This window comes from Solanum dulcamara, chromosome 11 (genome assembly GCF_947179165.1).
Source record: "Solanum dulcamara chromosome 11, daSolDulc1.2, whole genome shotgun sequence".
Lineage (NCBI taxonomy): Eukaryota > Viridiplantae > Streptophyta > Magnoliopsida > Solanales > Solanaceae > Solanum > Solanum dulcamara.
Window position 1 is genome coordinate 56,058,460 of NC_077247.1, and position 22,346 is coordinate 56,080,805.

Here is a 22,346-nt window from a genome sequence, read left to right on the forward strand (position 1 = left end):
AACTAAATTGGAGGTTCCGAGTTTTCCTACCCCCATACAAACTGAAGGTAATTCCCATAACCATATTTAATGAAATCAACATCATAAAAAATGGAAATTCATTTATTGCCGTCCCAATAAACTATCGTGACTTTTAAATGCATGCTAAAGTAATTTACTAACACAATACCCTTTCTATCTCAGTGTTAGAATTGAGTCAATTTCTTTTATATATTTTATAAATTGTTAATTATCATAATTTTTATTCAAAAAAATTTAAACTTCCGTGTCCATTGGGACGGAGAGTCATCTTCAGCTTCCTAAAATAAATTTTACTGTGTCAGAGAACTTCGTAACGATTTTCGGGAGAGAAACAAAAATTCATTTCTTTAATCTCGAGGAAAGCCCCTCCAATTTTCCCTTCTGATCTTTGTCCCCAATCATCTGTATATACTCATACATGTATTCACACTTTTTCCGCTCGGTTCTCGAGAGATTTTCATTTCCATTTGCTGAAATCTGGTTGTTTGCATCAGTTTCTTTGTTTGAACGAACTGCGGATATCGATTTTGCTGCAAACTGTATTTGATTGATTAGCGAAGCATTTTATTCATAGCGAAACGCCAGTAATTTCATCGTCAGAATTCAAATTAGAAAATAGGTCTGAAAATTGGAAAAAAAATCTTGTTCGAGTTGCTGAATACTCAGACCTTTGGTGAAGTATTGAGGCAAATGTTCGTCAAATATGCCAAGCATTAGAGCTCCAGCTGCAAGGAAAACCACTACCCTTTCGGTAACGTTTTCTATTCAGGACTGCTTTAGCATCACATGTTTTGAATGCTTAGCTAACTGTTGATGTGTATATTTCTTTCTCTATATCGTTCTAATGGACGTAGGTAGCAGTGAAATGTAGGCCATTGACGGATAGAGAAGGAGGCCGCGATATAGTTAGAGTAAACAATGATAAGGTAGTTGCGTATTCACTTCTCTTCTAATCATTTTTCTATTGTTCTATATGAAAAACATTGTATATTCATTGTGGAGTTGATTGACTAACCTGAACATTAATTTTTGGTAATTCATGACAACAATGATGAATATAGGAGGTTGTTATTCTGGATCCTGACCTGTCAAAGGATTACTTAGATCGCATACAGAATCGTAGCAAAGAACGAAGATATGCTTTTGATTATGCGTTTGGACCTAAATCCACAAATTTGGCAAGTATTTCATATTCTCCTTGTTATTATTTTCTAGACTTTGCTTCCCTTGAGCTTTTATCACCTCCTTCATGTATGCATGATGCCAATATATGCCTTTGCATCTGGTGTTGTTAATTAAACTCTGATGCTGTAAACCTCAGGGCGTCTATGAGAGAAGTATTCAGTCTACAATTGCTGGGGTTATTCAAGGCCTGAATGCAACTGTCTTTGCTTATGGCTCAACAGGCAGGTATATACAACATTGTATTAAAAACAATGAACCTCTCTGTGGTTTTTGAACCCTTCTGATTAATCTCCTGGGGTTGGAATATAGGCCTAATACCCCGTCATGATATGAATATTTTAAAAATTGACTGCTAAATTAATTATGTATTAGCATCAAGTACCACTGGTCTGATCTTCCTTCAACAATATGATGAGTGACTAAAGTTGAGATGCAAAATGATACAACAATGATCATTTTGAATACAAGGAGAGACTTGATAGGTCAATGGCACTGGAAGATTGTTGCAGATCAAAGAAATTAAATTAAAAGCAGAGATTGGTTGGTTAATAAAGATTTATGTTGTTGTGAAGTTGAATGGAAGTTACAGAAATATTTTTTTAGGCTTCCATTCAGGCCATACCAATGATCTTCTCGTATAAAAACTTAAAAGAGTTCTTCCTGTTTTTGCTTGTCCCTTAATATACACTTCTCTTTACTGATTTTAAGAAAATACAACTTATTGGGTTTTAGCTGGGCTAAGATGAGCATCACTTGTGGGGTTTATTTAGACATAGTGAAATTATTAGCTTGGCTTCCTTTTCTTATTTTCTTCTTGTACTTTTATCTTTTTGTTTTTCCTATTCTAGTTGGAGGGGCCTGGAGTGCTTCTATAAGATAATCTTAATATTGAACAAGTGTTTGCATTTTCAGTGGAAAAACATATACAATGGTTGGAACTAAAGATGACCCTGGACTTATGGTTTTGAGTCTTAACACGATATTCAATCGTATCAAGAATGACAAAAGCTCTGACGTGTTTCAAGTTACTTGCTCCTACCTTGAAGTCTATAATGAGGTGTGATGTCTTTTGCATGGTATAAGCAGTTCTAGATTGAAGTGATCTAGGCAATGTTTTTTTCCATCTAAAAATGTTATAAGCAGGTAATCTATGACTTACTTGAGAAGTCATCGGGTCACTTGGAGCTCAGAGAGGATCCAGAGCAAGGAATAGTGGTTCCTGGCCTTAGATGCATCAAGGTTCATCCCTTTATCAATTTTTTAGTACTTTATCTTTTTCAGTGAATGCCATATTTTTGATAGTTGGACTTAAGCATCCGGTCGGAAACAACCTCTCTAATCTACAAAGGTAGGAGTAAGGTTTGCGTACATCCTACACTCCCCAGACCCCACTTGTGGGATTACATTGGACATGTTGTTGTTGGACTTAGCATCTGTGGTCAAGTTTTTTTTCTTTTTCTTGATTAAAGAACTCCCTCAAAATCAAAAGCTTTATGAAGTCCCAATGGGTTTCACATCTCAAAGTGGCACTGCGTATTCATGCTATTCTTTTCTTGGTGCCTTTGAGATGCTGTCCATCAGGTCTTTTAATACCTAGGTGATGAAAGTATGTAACAACAATCTGCTTCATACTTCTTAACGCAAGTTTCCCTAGCTTTCCAGTTAGTTTTAGGTCTGTCGTGAAAAGATATACTTCCTGCAGTTGTGATGCTCTCCTCATCTGTTGATTTGGCTATTTTGTCTTATTACTTGCTCTTTGGCCTCACCGTTTCTATATGACTATTTATGTTTTGATTACTTTTGCTCTAGTGATACAAGATCCTTTCCTGTTGTTCTTGACCCTGTTACTTGTACTAGGTTAATTCAGCTGATAAAATCCTTGAGCTTTTAAATTTGGGGAACAGCAGGCGAAAAACAGAAAGCACAGAGGTCAATGAAACTTCATCACGGTGAGTAACCTTGACTTTGTTAATTGTTTTATCCTAGGTTCCCTCAAATACTGTTTAGCTTTCTACAGCAAACTGAAATATATTTTCTCTTGTCTTTTCTATAATTCCTTGGGAAAGAAGACTTAGATACAGACTTCTTACATCCTCTACAGTCATAAAACTGAATATTACCATAGTTTATTAGACATGAAATACTGATAATGATTACAGCTAAAAGAAAGGGGGGTGGTTCTTGATAACTCTGCCTTTTGTTATAAGATGATGACAAATCTATAACTAGCTCAATTTCTTGGTCACATCACTTTGTTAATGGTATGGAAATACTGATATTTTCTGAGCAGATCTCATGCGGTGTTGGAGATTACTGTGACTAGGAAGCAGAGAGACAAATACTCTAATCAGGTTATAAGAGGAAAATTAGCACTTGTGGATCTTGCTGGAAGGTCTGCCCAATATTTCATTCTTTCTTCTTCTTTTCCTGCATGAGCAAAAGGTAGGTGATAGTTATCTGTGAAACTTTTGATACAGTGAACGAGCTTGTGAAACGAATAGTGGAGGTCAAAAGTTGAGAGATGGTGCTAACATTAATCGATCTCTTCTTGCTTTGGCAAACTGCATAAACGCTTTGGGGAAACAACAGAAGAAGGGGCTAGCTTATGTTCCTTACCGCAACAGGTGCTTGAATGGTTGTTATGTTGGTGGTGAATCTTTTTCCTAATGCTAACTAGTTTAGTTGATTCTTCTTGCAGTAAATTGACACGAATCCTGAAAGATGGTCTGAGTGGTAATTCTCAAACAATAATGATTGCCACCATATCACCAGCTGTCAGTCAGTATCACCATACTGTGAATACCTTAAAGTATGCTGACAGAGCGAAGGAAATTAAGACACACATTCAGGTTAGAGTCCAATATTACTAGTCTAACAAAGGACACTAGAGTCATACTAGACAAATGCATTACATAATTCAAGTCCGACCCATTTTTTATTATGATGATCTTCCCATAGTAGAAGGGAAAAATACTCTTCATTTGTTAATTATGTTTGAAGGTGCAGTGATTAGCACTTTGCAATAATAAAGTAATATCGACAGTTACCCTTGGATTGAGCATCAATGGACGGAAGGTAGTGTAACAAGAAAAGTAAAATTGAAATGGTGACTAATCTGATGTTTATCCAGTGAAATAAATATATTAAGATGGCCTAACTCTTGAATGTATTTCAGAAGGCCTTGTGTTCCAGTATTGCAAAGGAATGATTCTAATTGCAGTTACTAATGAGAATTGTGGAGGAAGAAGGATGGAGCTGATAGAAAAGTTTTAAAAGAATAAATTGAATTTTTGTCCTTAAACGCCTAGTACTGAAAAAGTTAACTGCATCACCAAAATCATGTAGCTGTCCTTCTGGTGAAGGGTCATCTCAAGGTTGTGGTAAGGTGTAGAGGTTGCACGCGATTGACTTCCTTTTAAATCCACTTTGTTCTTTCGTGATGTTTTGTAAGATCGTTGGATTTGCTTACTGGTACACTCAATCCTCTCTGTGTGACTTATGGTATAAGTGTTGACATCCAACTGAGAAACTCTTGCCTTTTGTCCCAGTAACTACTCAAGAATTAGGATAATGACTGAATTGTTTCATTAATGAGTCTAGTGCTGATCACAATGCTGAAATTAAATTGGGTATTATAATTTCCAATTCATGGTGTAGTGCTTACTTGGAATTTGGGATAGATCACCATATTCTCTACACGAGTTTATACTTAGTTTTACTCATGGATGTGATTTGTGTTGCCTTTCCAAATTCTATTCTTTCATCTGGGGCTGTTTGCTTGTTTCATTGCCTTGAGATGTTGATCTTTCATGACTGAATTGTTTCATTAATGAGTCTAGTGCTGATCACAATGCTGAAATTATATTGGGTATTATAATTTGCAATTCGTGGTGTAGTGCTTACTTGGAATTTGGGATAGATCACCATATTCTCTACACGAGTTTATACTTTAGTTTTACTCATGGATGTGATTTGTGTTGCCTTTCTAAATTCTATTCTTTCGTCTGGGTCTGTTTGCTTGTTTCATTGCCTTGAGATATTGATCTTTCATTCTGTTTGAGTTATCTTCACAAGTAAATACAAATTCCAGTAGGTGTTGCTCATCAGTTCTGATCTTCGTTGTTACGCTCTTCAGAAAAATATTGGAACAATCAATACTCATGTTTCAGATTACCAACGGATGATTGATAGCCTTCAAGTAAGCAAGTTGACATTTTTAGCATTTTTTGTCTGGACATTACAAAACCATGCATCTTTAGGAGAGCTGCTGTTCCTTGTAGATTGAGGTTAGTCAGTTGAGGAAGGAATTAGCTGACAAAGAAACACAACTAATTGCCAAGCCTACTGAAAAAGCCTCAGATGACGAGCTTTCTTGGTTGGACACGTTGAGCCATGAAACCAGTGAAAATGTCCAGGAGAGGATAAATTTACAGAAGGCGTTGTTTGAGATAGAGGAGATGAACATTAGCAACCGTAATGAACTCCAAAATCTTGATGATGCAATTGCAAAACAACAGGTTAAGTATCATTTTGTTCTTTACTTGATCAAAATCTAAGGGCTAACTATTTGCCAAACATCGACATGCTTCTCTCTGGGACTTAACGTGTGTTACCCAAACATTTACCTATCTTGCACACAACGATTTGTATTTGGTAGATCAGTAGCTGCAATTTCTTCTTTAGTTTCTATTACATGTCTAGTATGCTCCCTATGGTATGAATGCACTACAACTGTTTGGAAGGTCACTTCCCTAAGGTCAATCTACTCTGATTTTGGAAGTGGAGCACTTAGTCATTTGTTTTTATTTCATTCCTTCATTTCTTGTCTGATCCAAGGCGCTTCATAATTTTGCTCTTCAATCCCTAAAGATCACTAGTGCTGTCTTGTCTTTCTCCTTGTGTATGACTGTTTACTCTCTTGAAGATCCGATATTATATCAGAAGTTCAAGAATGTTTTCTTGTTGGGTATTTCCTCAATATTTCAGGCTGTTGAAAAGGATGGGGCAGTTGTGCGGGCTCTTAGAGCAAGACGCCAAGTCATTCTTGATAATATTCGCGACAATGATGAGCTCAGTAACAATTATCTAAAGGTGGCTAAGTACAACTGATGTAGGCTATATCATCCAATCTCTGCTTTTCTCTTAACACATCTGGAGTTGTAAATTGTGCAGGAAATTGAAGCAAACGAGAATCGAAGATGTGAACTCCAAGCAATGATTGATGAAGCTATTAGCAATAATGGAAACACGACTTACTTGAGAGTTTTGAGTCAATACAGGCTCCTGGTAAACACAAACTATTATTTTTGTACATTTTGTTTAATTCTACCGAAGAAGATATATCAATTATCCAGTTCTGTTTCAGAAAAAAGATATATCAATTATCCAGTTTCCTTTCCACCACAAGATGCATTAAGATATATCAATTATCCAGTTCTGCAATTTTTTGGTCCATATTTCCACTCATTGGTTTGCTGCCTCTAGTACTGGGAAGCCCGAAGCCTAATGAAAACCTAAAACAATTATGCAGAATTGTGTATGGTAAATTTGTCTGAATATTGGTGTATTATTTGAACCTCACTTGTTTACTGCAATACATGTAGGGAATTGCTAATACTGAGCTTCAGCTAGAAATAGCGATGAGAGATCAAATAATCCACAATCAAAGGGAAACACAAAAGAATCTGTGGAATTTACTGCTTAGTTTAGGCCTTGATGAAAAGCAGATAACGGATCTTGCCCTTAAACAAGGAATAACTATTGAAGACTGGACAATGACTTCCCAAATTCAATTATCTGATAGAAGACAGTCACCAAACACAGGAAGTGGAATATATACTACCTTATCTTCCTCTCCACCAACCTTTCAACTTGGTGCTAACGTGCCCCTTGATCAATACTTCTGTTCTACGCCAACGTCATTGAGAAATCAGAGACCACCACTTACCCATTGCAGGGACGATGACCACAGTTCTTATTATTTGCATGACCACTCTCCATCAGAAAATACGACACTGAACGAAGACGATAGTTGTTTCAAAGATGGGACTTCTTCACTTCATGAAGTTCCTAATAGGCATCCTCTTGAATTTTGCAGTTCATATGCACCGACAAGAAACCAATTTTCTTCATGCAGTGAAAGTGGCATTTCAATTACACCTTCCCATGTGTATTTCAGGCAGCAGCAGCTGGTACTCCTTCAAACTAATCATTCTGAATACCCCTGTATTGAAGACTACAACCATTTCTATTAGGACACACTATCTCCCTCCGTGTATTTTAGCTACTGTTCCTCTCAATGTTTTTTTATCTCTTGTTACCTTTTGGTTTATACATTTACTTAACTCTTTTATCTCGCTTGTAGGATGTCCAGTCAAGCTCTATCAGGCAGCAAATACGGCCAAGCTACCATGCTGAAATAAGTAGCACTAATTACTTTCACCATGGAATGACGACGGTTCATAGGGTATCAAGGCAAGGTCGGTTTCACAGTAGCCCCTTAACCCAGAACTTTGCCTCGCTCAACTCTAATCATGTGCTTCCTAAACTTGAGCAATTTAACCTGCAAAATATGCAGGTGCTTCCTTCCTCTGATAGAGCCAAGAAAGTTTCATTTAGTTCCAATAGTGGCGAAGCTCAGCCACCAAGATTTGTTTAAACAGTCTATTCTTTCATTTGATTCCTTTCTCAATTTGCCCCTACAATTGTACATAATATAGTATTAGAGGTTTTATAGCCATTTAGTGGATCCAGTAGTTGACATAGATTAATCAATTAATTCGAGTCTTTTAACGAAGTAAAGAATGTAGTTGTGCTGCTACTGTGCATACTTCAGTAGTGTGAGCTCTTGAAAGTTGCTAGCAGTTGATGAAGCAGTAAAAAGTGAGTCATAGAGTCCAAATTTTCTGCAAGCTCTTGGAGAACTCACATTGACTTGCGATATCCTTGCTGTTTTTGAGTTCTGCTACTCATATCTATTAGGAGTATATCAAAACAACAACAACAAGCTTAGTATAGTCCCACCATGTGGGGTTTGGGGAGGGTAGAGTGTACGCAGACCCAACCCCCACCTTGAAGGTAGGACGGTTGTTTCCGAAAGACCCTCGACTTAAGAGAGAAGAACAAGAGAGGAGAAAGAAAAACTTTGCCAGAGATTGATGGCATGAGTAAGCACACTTATAGATAAGAGGGCAGATCTCTTTATGAAAGAATTGATCCAACCCACAGCCAATTTATTTAAAAAATTGACTGAGAAATTCATCTAGAGCCAACCCTTAGGACCAAGGCAGCCTTGGAAACTCGGGGTGATGGGCCTGCCCCTTTTCTCTTCTCCACTTAAATCCCAGCTTTGGTTTGGGCTTGAACCTGTGCCTTAAATCACAAGTCCATCAACCTTTACCACTTCAACTAAGCCCTGAGGGACCAATCCATAGCCTGATCCAATTTCTTAGGGAAGCATGTAGCTTGGAAAGATTGATTTCTAATACAATTATGACGTTGGTAGGAGAAAGTATAGAATCTTTTCAGTTCTTAATGAGTAATTTACGTTACACAAAAATCCTGTCCTGGAATGGAGACATGTGATAAGGAGTGCTATGATGGAGTTGATCCTACCATATGATAAGGCTAGTGAACTTACAATGGTAGTATTTTCCGGTTGATCGAACATCTATCATGACATTCCCAATCATTTCTGCATATATCTTGCATGCGGTATCAAAAAGATGTGTTTAGTCACTGTATTGTAACAAGAGTGTTTTTCTTTTTAGATTTAGACCATGATGACGTGCATATAAACTGTGTGTTTCAAATAAGTCTAATATTTGCTTCGGGGTGTGAGGGGGTGATGTGTCATAGTACCAAAGCTCAAAAGCAAACTAATGTTTCAAATTATCTAGATACCTTTTCAAGTATGTACCTAGAATTCCCCTTTCTCTTTCTTTTCTTTTCCTTTATTTTTTTTAATTTTAAAAAAATGATAAGTAGGAGTAATGTGCAATTTGCTACTATTGGAGATTGAAGTTGACTCATTCGAGATAACCAACATAATATTGAAAAATTCAATCACTACTTTCGCATGATTGATAGTACTTGATAATTGCATGTTGATGTTAACTGAGCTGTATGAAGTTTGCAAAAGAAATCAAGTAAATGATAAGCTTGCTAAAGTTAAATACCGGATGAATAGTTTTGTAGCAAAGTTTATTTTGAACCCCCCAAAAGATTCAAAGGATAAAGGAGAGAGCAATGAGTAACCAAAACAATGAAACAAAACTCAATGGTGTTGTTTGGTCTCAAATAGTTTTTGAGAAAAATTCGAAAAAAAATTTGGAAACTTATATTTGGCCATATAAATTTATCATTATTTGACAAATATCTCGAGCTTTCAAGTTCTAAAAAAATAGAACTTGGAAAGTTTTAAAAATTATCTCAAATTTTTATATTTTATAAAACACCCATAGTTTATTAATAACAACTAATATTTATCTACCAACTTACTCTATTAACATGGCCAACCAACACCCATTAAATAACATCTCTATCTATTAATAAATGACCAGACTATTCCTTTTTAAAATTTATTTTTTAATACAATTAATGTATTGCTCCTGCCCATTATGTTATTTTGTTATTGTTGATTGTTATCAATTATGTTATAAGGTTTTTTTAATGAAACATGTTCACTATAAAATGATAATATAAATTTATGGGTATTTTAAATAATTTTTAAAACTTTGAGATATAAAATAGTATTTTTTAAAATAATCAAATATTTTTTTAAAAATTTATGACCAAACAAATAATGAAATTTTACCCAAAAATAATTTATCAAAAATATTTAAAAAATTGAGTTCATACGCTAGCTATATCTAGGTGAAATCACAAATAAAACTGTAATCACAATAAATCATCTTTTCAGAAGGAAACAAAAAACCAGACGGACAGCTAGACTTCTGCCGGGATTCTTAATATTTCAGTTCCCTCTGTTGTTTAACAGTCGCTAAATCTTCCCATTGTTCCTCTAATTCCTTTAAACCTCTGAAAAACCCTACTCCATTTCTCGCATTCAGAAAATAATTAACACCCTCCATGACTTCAACTATCGAGACTACTGAATCTTTCAAACCCTACGAGCTTAAATTCACTCTCTCCGGCCACAAACGCGCCATCTCTAGCGTCAAATTCTCCGACGATGGAAAAATCCTAGCCACCTCCTCCGCCGACAAAACTGCCCGAACATGGGATGTCTCCGACGGTTCCCTTCTTCACGAATTCCTAGGTCACGAACAGGGTATCTCCGATGTTGCCTTCTCCTCCGACGGCCGTCACCTAGCTACTGCCTCCGATGACAAAACTGTCCGATTATGGGACGTTTCCACCGGCTCCCATATCAAAACCCTGACAGGTCACACAAATTATGTTTTTTGTGTTAACTTCAATCCCCAAACTAATATGTTGGTTTCTGGGTCGTTCGATGAGACGGTTAGGTTGTGGGATGTGAAGACTGGGAAGTGTCTCAAGGTGCTTCCGGCGCATTCGGATCCTGTGACTGCTGTGAATTTTAATCGGGATGGGTCGTTGATTGTGTCGAGCAGCTATGATGGGTTGTGTAGAATTTGGGATGCATCAACCGGGCATTGTATGAAGACCATTATTGATGATGAAAACCCACCTGTGAGTTTTGTCAAGTTCTCACCCAATGGCAAATTTATGCTCGTTGGCACGCTAGATAATGCTCTGGTAAGTTTCTGTTTTTTTTATTGCTGTTTCTTGAATTCTTTTTTTTGCTCTGCTTATGTGTTCTTTCCCAGTGGGCAATTTATATTCCTCTTGCTTCTATACATTGAATTTTGGCTGCCAGTTGCGAAAGCAGAACTTCCCTTTTTAGTATCGGTTCCTCCTTTTTTCTATTCAGTTGAATAAGATGTAAAGGTTGAGTTTTGGTAGATTTTGTTTGAAAAAATGTAGCTTTTTGGTGAAGTTGTTCCAAGGAAGGTTCTTCTGAGGTGCATTATACATGTCCACTTTAGATAGTTGTTTTCTTTTCTTATTTTCCGTGGAGTTGAAAGTGGTTTTAAAGCCATGTAGGAATTTTAAAGCCATGTAGGAATTGTCTATCAAGTGCTTCAGTCGCAGCATATCGTTTCTTCTGTGCTTTTCGGTGGAGTTGGAACTACTGTTATGGACAAGCCTGAGAGTTAAGCATAATGTATCTAATCGTGTTCATTTAGCAGATGTAAATTGATCCAAACATAGACATGAAACATGCCCAGGTTTTCTAAGATATTTATTTAGTCTTATTTCTTATTTATGGGACTGAGATTATCCATCCAATTCTTCTTTCCAAAGGGGAAATACTAAAAGAGAAGTCGAGATGAAACTGGAAAGGGAAACTAGGACTAGGGTAGCAAATCCACCCCAAAAAGATATTAGCAGGTTGGGCAAGTGCCAAAATGTTTACCTGTCAGAGTGGGCTATGCGAATTACACTATCCAAAAAGACGTCTCAGATTGGGCTAGACTGAGTCGCCCAAATCAACCTGTGAAGGATGCTACTTAAATTGGTCTCGTCCTCCTGATTCCCCCACTTTTTTTATTGGATGTCCAGCAAAACTACTTGCAATCTCTCTCTGACAAATTCTTCACATTTTCTCTCAAGGGTTAAAGTTGAGGTGTAGGTTACCTGTTCCTGTCACAAGTATTCTCTGTGTTGAAACAGACGTCAACTGATGACTACTTATGAGATCTGTTTCTTTACTCTAAACTCGCTAATCTTTTTTGGAAGCATAGACTTCTCAATGGGTTCTATCTTCTTAGCTAGAAATATGAAACATTAAAGTTGGATTTTTTTTAATGCGTCAGTAAACCCAATGCTATCCCCAGTGGGTTTTGCTTTTTTACATGGTTTTGATCAATTTTGATATGTCGATCAACCCTGCAATTCAAGCAATAATGTGAATTTAGAAATTATGGTAAACTGGATTGGTTCCTCTTTGTATTTATGCTTTAATCCAACTTTGGGAATCATTTTGAAGGTTCTTAATACTACTTTGATTTGTTGGAGTTGGTTTTAAGTTCTTGAATCTATCTTAAGAAAGTTTTCAAAAGTAGCATGAAGGGGTACTTCACCGGATTTATCGATGAACTTTTCATTCTGTACAATTATGGAAGTGCTACCCAGACATCTTTCTGTACCTCCGCCTATCACACCCCAAGTCACTAGATAGGATGAAGCTGGCTTGCCTAGAACGTCACACAGGGGTTGGCTATAGCTTCATTCTCTATTTATTGGGAACCATCAACAGATTTGTCAATTGTTCCATTCTAGTTTTCTCCGAAAGGGAGTTTTGTTGGTCTGACTTTTTTTAGTAATTGTTCAATTCTAACGTTTCCTCCTCATGCTTTTGGCTCTTCCCCATCAAACTTTGTAACCTAAGGCCCAAGACATATCCTGGAGTGTCAAAGAGTTCTTTATTTCATGATATCAGTATCTGCATCCATGTATATTCAAGAGCTTTATTTATGCTTCTGGTTCTTTTTTCTTTTCCCTTTAGTAAATGAAGGGATAAGGGATGCCCTACTCATATCAAATTGTGGGATCTAGTGTATGATTTCCTTTTTGGGAAATGGCTTGGTGTGTAACCGATATCCGACATCAAAACCTTAGCAGAATAATGATTTTTTGCATCTTGGAGCCTCTTCTTTTCTCTGTCATTGAATAATGATCTTTTATTCACCTAGCAGAAAACAACAATAATCAGTTTCTTTAGAGTGGAAAAGGCTGCAAATGCATTTATAAAAAGAAAAGAAGAACTGCTTTACATGGCCATTCTTTTCTTTTTCATTTTCTGCAAAGCATGTTAGTCTATATCATCTGATTTGTTTGTATTCCATATGTTATGTCAATAAATTTCTATATTAGTGCCTCACACCTTAGATCTTCGGTTGATTATTTATATGAAAGAACAAAAGGTTAAATTTGTTAAAAAAAAATTATACAAGAAGGAAAACTCATTGTAAAGTAATTGGCATGATAAAAATACAGTAATCTTTAAAAATCAATATTATTGAAGTAGAATAATACATATTAATTCAAAATGATTGAACATCATGTTAAAAGCATGCTTTAAAGATCAATCATTTCTATTGTAGGAAAACTGGTGTTGCAATTATGAATTACTTGACATGGCGAAATTCGTCATTTATGCCTTTTACAATATACAATTCTTACAACCCAAAGTATGTCTTCTAGTCGCTTGTTTATTACATGCATATCCTCAAGTAAGAGTAATGCATGACTATAAAGTTATTACCTATATTCTCTAAGGTAAGATATAAAGTAGTCCAACTTTGAACATTGGTCTTTCAAACGCAGTTGATTTAGTTGAACCGTATCAATTAGTACCAATGTGGAATATGAGAGAGAAGAGGTTCTATGAATAAATATAGCATCAATTTCAGCATAAATTAGATTGCGCTCTCTATCTCTCTCTCTCTCCCCCCCGGTGTTTTGGAAAGCGAGAAGCGGGAAAATGCGACAAGGATTGAAGCGAGAAGCGAAGCGCACACTTTTTTCAACTAATGCACAGTTTAATACAATAATAAAAAATATTAATTTTTTTTGAGAAAGAAAAAACATATTATATTTGCATAGTTAAATAACCAAGAACTTGATAGAAATAACATATTAAGCAAATCTATCAATTTTTTGATTAAAAAGTAAATAATAGATACTAGAACTAGGGAAAAAAAATACGGATATTCACTAAAACCCAAACAAAAGATAAACTAAATATTTGTAAGCTACAACAAACAGGAAAATATTTTTAGCTTTTCCTATTTGTTGTATTTTACAACTATTTAGTTTATTTTTTTGTTTGTGATTGTAGTGAAAATCTGTAGCCTTTTATTCTAGTATCTATTACCTACTTTTTAATTTAAAAATTGAAAGATTTGCTTAATATGTTATTTCTATTGAGTTTTGGTGATTTCTCTATGCAAATTTAATATTTTTTATTTTTGTATGAAACTACACTTTCATTGAAAAAAGTGTGCGCTTAGCTTCTCGCTTGGGTGAAGCAAACCCTCATCGCTTTTTTCCGCTTCTCACTTTCCAAAACACTCAAGCTGATACTTTATGCATGCAACAATAGTTGATAGAACTATAAATTAATATATGACATTAGAATTTAATCAAGCACACAACATTACGTACTTCCCAAAACCCAACAAATTAGTGCTAAAACCACCATACGATCATTATTATATGAAACTAAGAAACAAAAATACCTATACTCAAAACCCCAACAAAACCTTGACCCTCGTTACCCAAGCACAATCAATGAGAAGATAATTCGTGTGTGTTGCAAGTCTGCAATTATTGAGACTAGGTATTCCTTTAAGTAGGTAGTAAGAGGTGGTTGGAATTATGTGCTATAGTCCCTGTGAAATTTGTATGGCTACGGAACTTAACAATGAGGAAACCTGATTTAGATTAGAATCCCATGAAAATTAAAATATTAATTTGGGAAAGCTTTCAGTGTTACAGTTTTATCCACACGTGGAATCATATTCTGATGAAATAACTTGTTTTTTGATGGGCATAAAAGTCTTATCAACATTTTAGTTATATTTTTGTCGACCAACATTTAGCATATTAACATTTGTGCTTTTATAATATATATATATTGATATGGATAAAATTAACCAATGAGCCAAGTAAGTCAGGAAGACACAAAGTAAGGCAATGATGAACTTGATGCACATTCATATTTTGGTTCTATGTTCAGTGTAGTTCTTTGCGCATATTTTTTGTTGGCACTTATTAGTAGGAAGAGTTGATTGAAAATCAAGTTGAAAGATTCCATTTCATCTTTGAGGAAATGTGGTGGAAAATGGAAATTTCTTTATCTCAATAAATAAAATAAAATTTTCTAAATATCATATTAAGATCAAAGTCCGATCAAGGATTTTGATCTATGGGCTCATTCTTTAAGGTTTTAGTAGTGAGCTCATTATTTTTAAAATTATGGGTTTGAGGCTACTAGTTATTGCAATTTTAATGTATTTTTTCTCATAAATATATGCTCGGCATTGAAATACTAAATTCAGATGAACCCGATGTAACAAAATTGCGTCCGACTAAGAACCTTCTCTTTTGCCATGATGAAAAAATGAAAATAAGAGCAACCTTTAGGTACTATTGACCTTCTATTTCATTCAATCCGAATAAGCCAAAAAAGAGATTGTTGTCCTTTGAGTTGGGTTCCTTTTCTTGTCAATCCCCTGAACTATCTCGATAGAGTTTCTTTTTGTTGTGCACAATAACAGCCTAAAGATTTTTAAATAAGAGAAACAACAGATGAGCTTTTCACCACCCTGCTTTTCTAGTCATCTAGGAAATCCGGGTTGGAGTCATGTAGTCAAGCTTTGTCTGATTCTAATTTCTTTATGATATGTGAATCCATCTCATGTTTTTATCAATCTGCAGTAGATATATATTTTGGTCCATAGGACATGCTCTTTTGATATATATACAACTTGTGGTCATTTCTGTTGGTCGCATGCACCTTCCAATAGATGGCTAGTTTCTGATCTGTGAAATTTAACTGTTCTCAATGTATATATTCAGTAAAGCAAACTACTAACTGTGAATTTGTTGTGCAAAAATTGGCACGGTGCTTCAAGGGTTGTCAGTCCTAAGTTCTAACATTTTTCCCTCTCTCAAAAAAAGAAATTGGTCCATCATCCATTTCTTTTCAAAGTCCAGTTTCCTCTAGTAATAAACCATTACATCTTGGCAGATGTGTTTCATGCAGTTTTCAAATAGTAATGCTGTTTCCTAAATAAGCTGATTGCACATTCAAGTATGTGTAATGTTTTACAAGTTCAATTGGTTCAGGAATGTGTTAGTATAAGTCTTTATCTCGATTAATGCCTTCTGCAAAAAAATTATTGTCTAGAAACTACTACTTGATGACTTGTTTTTAAAAACCGAAAAGGAGACTGCTATTTAATGTGTTCAGTGACCGAGACTGCTATTTAACATGCTCAATCCTTTGTATGCTTTTCTTTTCCTTGTTTTTCAGAGGCTTTGGAACTTCTCGACAGGAAAAGTTCTGAAAACGTACACGGACCATGTCAACTCGAAGTTCTGCATTTCATCAACATTTTCCATAACAAATGGGAAATATATCGTTAGTGGTTCTGAGGATAATTGTATATACTTGTGGGAACTTCAATCAAGGAAGATAGTTCAAAAATTGGAAGGCCATACTGATACCGTGATTTCTGTATCATGCAACCCCACTCAGAACATGATTGCTTCTGGTTCTCTTGGGAATGACAAGACTGTGAAGATATGGACTCAGGGGGAAGACTAAGTATTCTTTTATTTATTCCAAAACATTTGTGCAGTTCAATTAGGTGATGTAGCTGAATTGCTGCATCTTTTTCGCCTTGCATGAGAGAATGGCTTATTTTCAATCTCTACATGTGGTAAAAACTCTGTATCTTGTAGATTCTGGCTGTTGTCATTTTGAGGTTCTTTCAGCTTTTGTCTTAGTTATCGTTTTTCAGGAATTGTGGAAATCATGCAACCTTAAAGCCTTCGTTATCTTTTAGTTAAAATCATGTACCTGTTTATTTTTTTTAAAGAAAAATTGTTGCAAGTGAAGTCTGTGCATTTGTTATAACACCTGCTAGGTGATCCATCCTCTTTCTCAATCTTGGCAAGGAGGGGTAAGTGATGTTCTTTATCAGCTTCATCCAACGTTAATGTGGTTTAGGTTCAGTTGAGTCTGAGATTTGCAGTTTAGTGATAACTACCTTGATGGTACATCCAGTTTATCTGCATTCTCTACTTCTTACTCGAAATTATAGATGGACATGTAATATAATTTTTCAAAGCAAATACTCCTTCAGTTTCAATTTGTTTGTCTTATTTTCTTTTTTATTCCGTTCTAAAAAGATGTCTCTTTATTTTTGTGACAACTCTTTAACTAACTTTTCTAGTGAAAATGCACTTGGATAGTTTTCTTGTTAAAAATCAGTCATTCGTTTTCAAATTCTGAAGTGATCAAATATCATTAATGGAAAGAGTTGTAACTAATTGTGTTCAAATCAAGTCTAAGAAGATGATGCAAGTAATAATAACTAAATGGCTCTCTCTTTAATGGTTGGCGATCTTCACTTTATTAGATTTCGTTTTTCTCATTTTACATTTTCAAAATATTCTAATAAATTCCACTTATACTGGTTCTGAGTGCTCTTTTTTTTCTTTCTTTCAATCTAATAATTATTCATTTCCTTACCTTATTTCACTCTCAGTTGGTTAAACAGGTCACATAATTTTCTAATTCTCTCGATGTGTTTGACTAGTCTATAATATAATCAGCATGTGGCCCGTGTGGACTATTTTTTTTTTTTTTCTTTTCTTCCCCCTATTTTTGGAGGATTTATAGTGTTTCCACACTTTCCCTCCAGTGTGACTGGGTGGAGGTGCTTAACCAACTGAGCAACCCTCACTTGTCCCGTGTGGACTATGGAGTATGGACCAAAACAAATTGTAATTAATGGAGTAAATAATTTCAAGGAATCTACAGCTACTGAAACATTATTTAATTATCCCACGATATTTAAAAATTGTTGTTAGCTAAAACTTTAATCATTAATCCACCGTCTGTTGCATAAAATATTTAAGATTAAAAAAATGGATAAATAGTACTATCAATGAAGTTTTCAAGGATTTGGCATATCTTCCAAAATGGATTTTGCTTTAATTTATACGATAATTAGGAAACCATGACGGGCTTGCGTGGTGCTAAACCAGAATCATGAAAATGCCCATTTTTAACTTGAAAATAAATGTAGGACATTTCACTCGTGGCATATAAAATATTCAATATAAAAGTGTTAACTACGTTTTCACTTTGGTTGAAGACAAGTAACCCTATAACTTCTTGTCAATCAAAGGTTCGATCTCCTACTCCCAATAAGATGCAAATATAATAGACTAGCATCACGACTAATAATACATTGAAGTAAATTTCAACTGCACCAATTGATGAACAATTCATCACTAAGTCATGAATGGTTTTCAACAGCGGTAAGATTAATTATGTACAAACATATTAAAACTTAAGATCATCTATTATATGAAATATCTTAATTTGTTGTAGGATTGGAATAATTTGCAGGAAGGAGGTGTCTATTACTCGAATAAAAACAATTCCATCGATGATTTCACCACTCAAAAATCGTCAATCTCGGAGGATCAAGAAACTAGTGAACTGTCTATAACTCCAGATAGTACTCGTTCTTATTTCTATTGGGGAATTAGCAAAAGTAAAGTCTCGAAGATCGATTTTTCGCTCATCACACCTTTGGAAAATTGCCCAATTGGTTCCAAGAGAGGAGCAATTGATCATCATCAGCCCAAATTGAATAATAACAAAAGCATCTCTTCATCTTCACCTCGTTTTCTTTCTTTTAATAATAATAATAATATGGATTCAGTATTTCCTAGTCATCAAGGAAGTAAAATAGATGCTGTAGATGAGATGTATATGTCAGATGACAAGTTTTTCCCATATCTAAAATCTAAGTATAATAGAGCGATGAAAAGAATTCCTTCAGTAGATGAAGATCACATAATTGCAGAGAGGAAGCGCAGAGAGAAACTCAGCCAGAGGTTCGTCGCTCTTTCAGCCATTCTTCCAGGGCTAAAAAAGGTAATCATTTTCTCCTAAAATTCGGTTTTATTTGTAAAACAATTAATATACTTTCTGGATGCTGCTAAATTCTTTATTTTATATTGATTTTTAGTTATATATACGCACAATAGTTCAACACATTTTTCTATTCTTAGCGGTTGTTTGATTCGCTGATAAAGTTATCTCAGGATTATACTATTGGATTTACTAATAAATTTCACGTAGGAGGTGGGATAACATAATACCAAGTTGGAAGGGATTAGGTGGATATCCACGATTAAAATTGAGATTAAATTTATATTCTGTTAGATGGATAAATTTATATTTTCAACCAAACAAAGTATAAATTTAATCTCAAACTTAATTCTGATATCTCACCTTATCCCCACGTATCAAATGACTTTATTATAGAGATTTTATCTATAATTACCTTATAAGTGGAATTAATTTGTTGGTAATTCCAGCTAATCCATCGCTAAAAAAGCTCCCAACTATATTTCAATACTAAAGATTGTTGGCATTAATATTGGTAGGTGGACAAAGCTTCAATTCTTGAGGAAGCAATCAAACATGTGAAAGAGATTAAAGAAAAGGTGAAAGCATTGGAAGAAGAGAAAAAGAGTAGGCCGTCCAAGCAGGAATCAGTACTTATATTTGTGAATAAATGTAAGCTGGAAATGGAAGAAGCTGATGATGAGTACTCTTCATCTGATGAAAACAATAATGGCTTATCCTCCGACGGCGCAGACATTGAAGTAAGATTCTCAGATAATAATGTATTGATCAGAATTACCTGTGCGCGGCGCAACGCATTCGTGCTGAATATCCATAACGAAATAGAGAAGCTTCATCTTACAATTGTTCAAAGCTGTATGATGCCATTTGGGAAACAAGCAATTGATATCACACTAGTCGCTCAGGTAAAATACTTCAAACTTCATGAACTTTGAAATTACTAATTTATAAAATAAGATATGTCGTAGGTATGCTACCACATGTTAAAATATATCGATAGTGTAAATATTCATGTATATAGGTTAAATTCATAAACTTTGACAAGTTTAAGTTTTTTGCGTTGATCCTATAAAATATATCTACACAATCAAGTACTCATATAAGGTAATTATATTTAAATTCCGTGCAGATGGACGAGAGTTTCTGCATGACACTAAAGGATCTTGCGAAGCATGTACGAATGGTCACTGGGAGGTTGATGACCCAAGCATAACCCTTTCTCTAGGAAGTTATAAAATATGTAACCTATATCTGAACAATCATATAATTAATATTGGAAAAGCAACAGAGTTTTGGTTTGTAAGATGATGTTTATGTTCTCCTTGGCAAGTTACGGTAACAGGTAGTTATGTGAGAATGTTTGCATAACTCAAAGGCTCCCTTTCAAAAAAAAAAAGAAGTGAGAGTATCGCGCTTGTCCTAAAAATCTTAATTTAGTTATGTGAGCATCCTCACATAACAAGTAGTAACTACTACTGTCTACTAGTAGTTATATATGTATCATAAAGTAAAATTATTTTACTTCACTAGAAATTTCCCTATTGTAATTGATCATCATCATCTGTAATATTTGTTTCCACATTCAGATTTTGATTTTTGTTTTCTTTCGTCTTCTTAGTCAATCATACATAAAATTAAAGAAGATCAAATAAAAATTATTGCTAAATTTTGTTCATGTAAGGCAGTCTTCAATAATCCCTTCATCATCACTCCAACTCAATCGGAAGAGGTAAGACAAAAATTAAAGAATAATAGTGATAATTAAATTCTAAAATGTGATGCCAAGAGATTTACTTTTTACAGAGTAAGAGATTTAATTTTCCCTTCAAGAAATTCAAGAAATGTTGTTCCTCCACTCTATTACATTTTTGCCCTCTACTCCATCCATATCATATTTAAATGACTAGAGTTATCCCTTAGGATTAGAAATCCGTTCCCATTAGTTATTTAACTTATTATTACGTATATACTAAAAATGATTGTTATCAAATATTTATTATTTCAAAAATGATATAATTTTTTTTTTGAGTAGTTTCAAATATATAGAATAAAGTAATTAGTTTACAATAAACATAATTATATTTATTTACATAAATAATAGTCAAAAGTTATAGAAAGTATACACTGACTATATATTATTATACACTCAAAAATTTGAATATTGCTTGCCTATACATGGCTATATACTGATTATATATTATGATATACTCAAGAAGTTTAATATAGCTTAACTATTTATGAAATGTGCATTAATTATTCAGTTCCGACCAACTCAAAATCTCATTTAAACAGTTCCGAATTTTAGATATGAAAATTTTTCAATACTTTGAGTCTTTTGATATATAATTCGCTTGAAATAATCTATGTTCACGGTACGTGGAATTTGAAAAGAAAAAAAAAGAAGAAAGAAGAAGAAGGGAGTATGAAGAAGCAGAAGCAGAAAGGAGGACGAAGAAGTAGAAGAGAGGACGAAGAAGAAGCAGGCCTCAGTCATGGCTGCGTCGGCAATTTTTTCCGAAAAAAAATGGTTGAATGACCATTTTCGTTAATAAAGGACTTATTTTTTTAAAGTGGACGATTTTTTGTATAAAAAATTTACCCCTCATTTTATTTAATTTGCCCCATTTTAAAAAAAATTCGACTCCTACTAGTTATTATTGATTGTTTTAAAATTAAACAACAACAATAATATATTCAGTGAAAATTCTATAAGTGGGGTCTGAGAGGATAGACTGTACGCAGACCTTACCACTACTTCATGAAGATAGAGAGACTGTTTCCAAAAGACCCTTGAGGCTCAAAGTAGCAGTCCCAAGGAAAGGGAGAATCACAAAATGGGAGAATAGATAAACATTAAGAAATTGTTAATGCATAATTAATCAAATTAGTTTTCTTACTAATATTTTATGGGAAAATTACGCGAATAAGCAATATACTAATTAATTAGCTAACATAGCTATAGTTTGAATTAATTATGGTTCGCGGTAAACATCTAGCTGTAATTACAGTTTGAGTTTTGTATAATTCACGCGATTATACAGTTGAGTTTTGTATAATTTGCCCGATTTGTACAAACGCTGTGCGCGAATCGAATTGTATAGCGAAATATACAAACACTACAAATTGTATAGCGAATTATACAAACGTTGTGCATAAATTGTATAGTGAAATATACAAACGTTATACAAAAACTGCGAATTGTATAGCGAATTATACAAACGTATACAAATGTTGCGCGAATTATATAAACGCAACTATAATTATAGCTGTGAATTGTAATTAGCAAACTATAGCTATGGAGCATAATTAAAATATTTTTGAGTGGCTATATGGAAAAATTCCCCATATTTTATTAATTGACGTGTAAAATTTTATCCTGACAAATAATGGGAAACAGAAGGTGTAGTAATAT

The 22,346-nt window shown here is 34.5% G+C and overlaps 3 protein-coding genes across 4 annotated transcripts; all 3 read left to right on the plus strand.

The window, feature by feature from the left end:
• Positions 1–219: 219 nt before the first annotated feature.
• LOC129873665 (kinesin-like protein KIN-8B) lies at positions 220–8,198 on the plus strand. Of its 2 annotated transcripts, XM_055948799.1 has the most exons (17): positions 220–772; positions 876–947; positions 1,083–1,199; positions 1,343–1,431; positions 2,119–2,263; positions 2,350–2,445; positions 3,064–3,155; positions 3,497–3,598; positions 3,684–3,830; positions 3,905–4,055; positions 5,342–5,404; positions 5,487–5,723; positions 6,193–6,297; positions 6,379–6,492; positions 6,810–7,397; positions 7,571–7,685; positions 7,784–8,183. In XM_055948799.1, the coding sequence occupies exons 1-17, from the start codon at positions 725–727 to the stop codon at positions 7,798–7,800; spliced, it is 2,298 nt and encodes a 765-aa protein (XP_055804774.1). In that variant the 5' UTR covers positions 220–724; the 3' UTR covers positions 7,801–8,183. The 2 variants fall into 2 exon arrangements, with proteins under 2 accessions (XP_055804774.1, XP_055804772.1); XM_055948797.1 differs by having other exon boundaries at positions 221–772; positions 7,571–8,198.
• Positions 8,199–10,098: 1,900 nt separating this feature from the next.
• Positions 10,099–16,881, plus strand: LOC129874433 (COMPASS-like H3K4 histone methylase component WDR5A). The gene is made up of 2 exons (XM_055949720.1): positions 10,099–10,947; positions 16,295–16,881. Exons 1-2 carry the CDS (start codon positions 10,297–10,299, stop codon positions 16,586–16,588), a joined length of 945 nt encoding a protein of 314 aa, XP_055805695.1. The 5' UTR covers positions 10,099–10,296; the 3' UTR covers positions 16,589–16,881.
• Positions 16,882–18,242: 1,361 nt separating this feature from the next.
• On the plus strand, positions 18,243–20,343 carry LOC129874381 (transcription factor bHLH25-like). Its single transcript, XM_055949658.1, has 4 exons — positions 18,243–18,312; positions 18,404–18,937; positions 19,453–19,839; positions 20,064–20,343. The coding sequence occupies exons 1-4, from the start codon at positions 18,271–18,273 to the stop codon at positions 20,145–20,147; spliced, it is 1,047 nt and encodes a 348-aa protein (XP_055805633.1). The 5' UTR covers positions 18,243–18,270; the 3' UTR covers positions 20,148–20,343.
• Positions 20,344–22,346: the final 2,003 nt, after the last annotated feature.